Consider the following 3080-nt stretch of genomic DNA (forward strand, 5'->3'; position numbering starts at 1 on the left):
TTGTCCAGTTTTTAGTTTCCCAAACTAAACGTAGAATTAAAAAAAATTCTAGTTTTTAAATAAAATTGACAAAATAATAGCTAATACTTCCCCGATTGGTTAAAGCTTCAAACAGATTCACAAATTGAAATAGAATTATTTTATGAACGTTAGCTTTGATAATTCGTCCAAAAACGCATCTAAGAGCGCACCGACTTGTCCTTTAAGATTGCGAGCAGTAAATTATTCAAAGCATACATTCATTGGCTCTTCACTGAACATTTGTATGTATTATTCGCATAAAAGATTATTCAAACTATAAATAATTTAGTAAATGAAGTCAGGTTTACAACTATTTCATTTGGTAATTGTTTAACGTGAGCCTTGCCATTTTCATTGTATCTCCACCTTAAAAATGCTGCTGATTAAATAAAAAACTTCAAGCAAAAAATTATTGCTTTTCAGCGAATTATTATTGCAAAAGTGATATGATGCATCGCTTCGAAAAATTCGTTAGTGCAGTTTCCACTAGAAAATTAATAGTAAGTATTGAAATCCATTCAGATCAACTGAAGAATGGGGAGTGTCCATAAAACTTGAATCAACTAGCCTTTGTTCGACCTAAATCAGTTTTCCATTCCGAAACACACTTACTAAAAATGCAACAACGTAACAAAGAAAACTAAACTCGCTCTTTCAATGTGACGCAAAAGTTTAACGGGTTCTGGTCAACTGAAGGCGACAAAACTCATCCAAACGCAACCCCGCCAACTCCCTCCACAGTAAACCGAGATCAAGATCCAGAGAGTCTGGCGAAGCCTCACACCTGGGCGTGCTCACGTTCTCCACCTGTCTCGGAGGAGTGAAAATACTCCTTGGTGAATCGTTTGAGGTTTCCGGTGGAGTCAAAGCGCCTAATGGAGGCATAAATCCAGAGGCGCCAAACATGCTTCCAGACTGACCGAACTGCGGACTGGACTGTCTGGGTCTGAGTGGCCGATAGCCAAGTGCTGGCGGTTGGTGCATTGGAGAGGGCGGCTTAAGGCCGTAGGGGGCCGCATGCTATGGCCACAAAATGGACGCCCGTGATATTTGGCGGGTGTAGCAGAAGCCCAGGGGTTTCACAAAGTGTGTGTCCAAGGTGCGACAATGTGGGCAGGGCACCATGTGACTGTAGTCACTGAAGAAGTTCAAACGTTGCGCTGGATGCAGTACGGGCTTATAACAGGAATTACACTGAAAAAAGGTAATGCCGACTATAAATATTAGGGTTCGGAATCAAACTCGAATAATTCGAATATTCGAAAATCGAATAATTATGTGTAGTCATAACTCGAATATTCGAATATCCGAATATCCGAATATCCGAATACTCGAATAATCGAATTCTCGAATACACCAACATTATCAAACTCACAAGGTGCAAATATCTTTATATGCACTTTGTATACATTTATAAAATAGATTATTCATATTCTACAAGCATTTAAACAAATACCCATATATTTACAAGCAAATGAAAATAATAATATTTACTCTCCTACTAATGAATGTAAAATTACGTCTCTGTGTTCTGGTGATACGCGTCATCAACTTTAGCGCGGTGTTACAATTAATGTGCCGACAACGGCACTTTTTTATCCGTTGCGGCTACTTGCCAAAAATGATGAGATAACCATTTTTCTTCTTGGAAAACGGTGAACGGAAAACGAACACTCGAATATCTAACGAATACGAATAGAAATACTCGAATATTCGAATATTCGAATACTCGATTATTCGAATATTCGAATAATTTTACTATTCGAATACACTAAACTTCGAATATCAGAATTAAATTCGAATATCAGATTTTAAAAAATTCCGAGCTTTAATAAATATGTATTGCCGAATATCGGAGCTGCAAAGTCAAATTACACAAAGTTAGATGTTAGATCATTATCAACTTCCTAACGATTTTTTTGGTCAAACGAACAGTTCTTGGGCGCTCAAAAATAAAATTTCAGATGACAAGATGCCGCATGGAAGATATTAAGTACATATTCTCTAAAGAATCTTTTAAAAAATTCTTGGTATTCAAGAAAAAGTGCTTAACTTTGGCTGATCTAAAGTTATCTGAAACGATCTAGAGCAATGTGGGACACATTTTGTCCTAATACTTAATACAACATACTAAAATTTTCTACTTATGAATGCTGCTGCAAAGACGTTGTTTCTACAGTGTTGCGTGTCGTACTACTAAAAACACAATTTATTTTGAAACCAGTTTTCGTGTAGATTTATTTTAAAACTTCTAAATTTTAGTTTCAAGTGAAGTTTTCGTTGTAGATCAATTCTATATGGCTCAAGCGCAGTCATGTTTCCAAAACATTTTTCTTGGGTATATTGCCTCAAAATGTTTGTTTTTTAAAAAGATAAAAAGTGTTCTATTACAAACTGATAAGAGCTCTTATTTCACAATAACAAACGACTTCTGTATCCAAAAATAATCAAGAACTATCACTTAAAGGGTTTCTTTACTACGACACACTCAACCTAAAACAGCAAAAAAATCCAATTGGCAAATAAATTAATTGAAAAGTTACTTCACTTTAATCGTTAGTTGTACATGTTGTGTGTATGAATACAAAATGGCAAAAAATCCCCGAGTGTTCGGTTTTAAAACTTGTCAATTTTTTGAGTTTAACTTACATCTCAATTGTAGATAAGTTCTATATTAGACTATGAAGGCTTTCACGGCCGGTCAGATTACATTTAGGAATGTTTTCCGGGCTTTGAAGCCGTGGTCTATCGGAATTTCTTCCTGACGTTTCGTCCACATCTGCGGTGGACATTTTCAAAGGCGATGAGGCAGTGGGCGAAGTGATCTCCCGTGCTTTCCGACTAAGAATGATTCAACTGCTGGATTCAGTCGTATTTATGCAGCCCAGCCGTGTGTGCTCATGCGTGGGGGATGGGTGGGGGTTCCAACGCTTCGGCGCACATGCTGTTTGGCGCAAAACGCTCTTCCAATCTGGATTGAGTGCCGTAATTTCTTCTTTTCTGTTGAAATTGTTTTGGTGTTTAAATATTTCGATGGCCTCCCTGGTGAGTCTCGGGTA

The 3080-nt window shown here is 37.2% G+C and overlaps 1 protein-coding gene across 1 annotated transcript in view; it reads right to left on the reverse strand.

Moving 5' to 3' along the window:
• LOC109542198 (headcase protein) overlaps positions 1–3080 on the reverse strand; it is a gene marked incomplete at its 5' end in the record, with an annotated part of 154650 nt that overhangs the window by 12921 nt on the left and 138649 nt on the right. Inside the window, 1 exon segment of the mRNA XM_048660982.1 lies at positions 4–1215. Coding sequence (XP_048516939.1) covers positions 1042–1215 — 174 coding nt within the window.

The sequence above is a fragment of the Dendroctonus ponderosae genome, unplaced genomic scaffold (assembly GCF_020466585.1).
Source record: "Dendroctonus ponderosae isolate FM_Combo_2020 unplaced genomic scaffold, Dpon_F_20191213v2 Dpon_F_20191213_1, whole genome shotgun sequence".
NCBI classification, from domain to species: domain Eukaryota; kingdom Metazoa; phylum Arthropoda; class Insecta; order Coleoptera; family Curculionidae; genus Dendroctonus; species Dendroctonus ponderosae.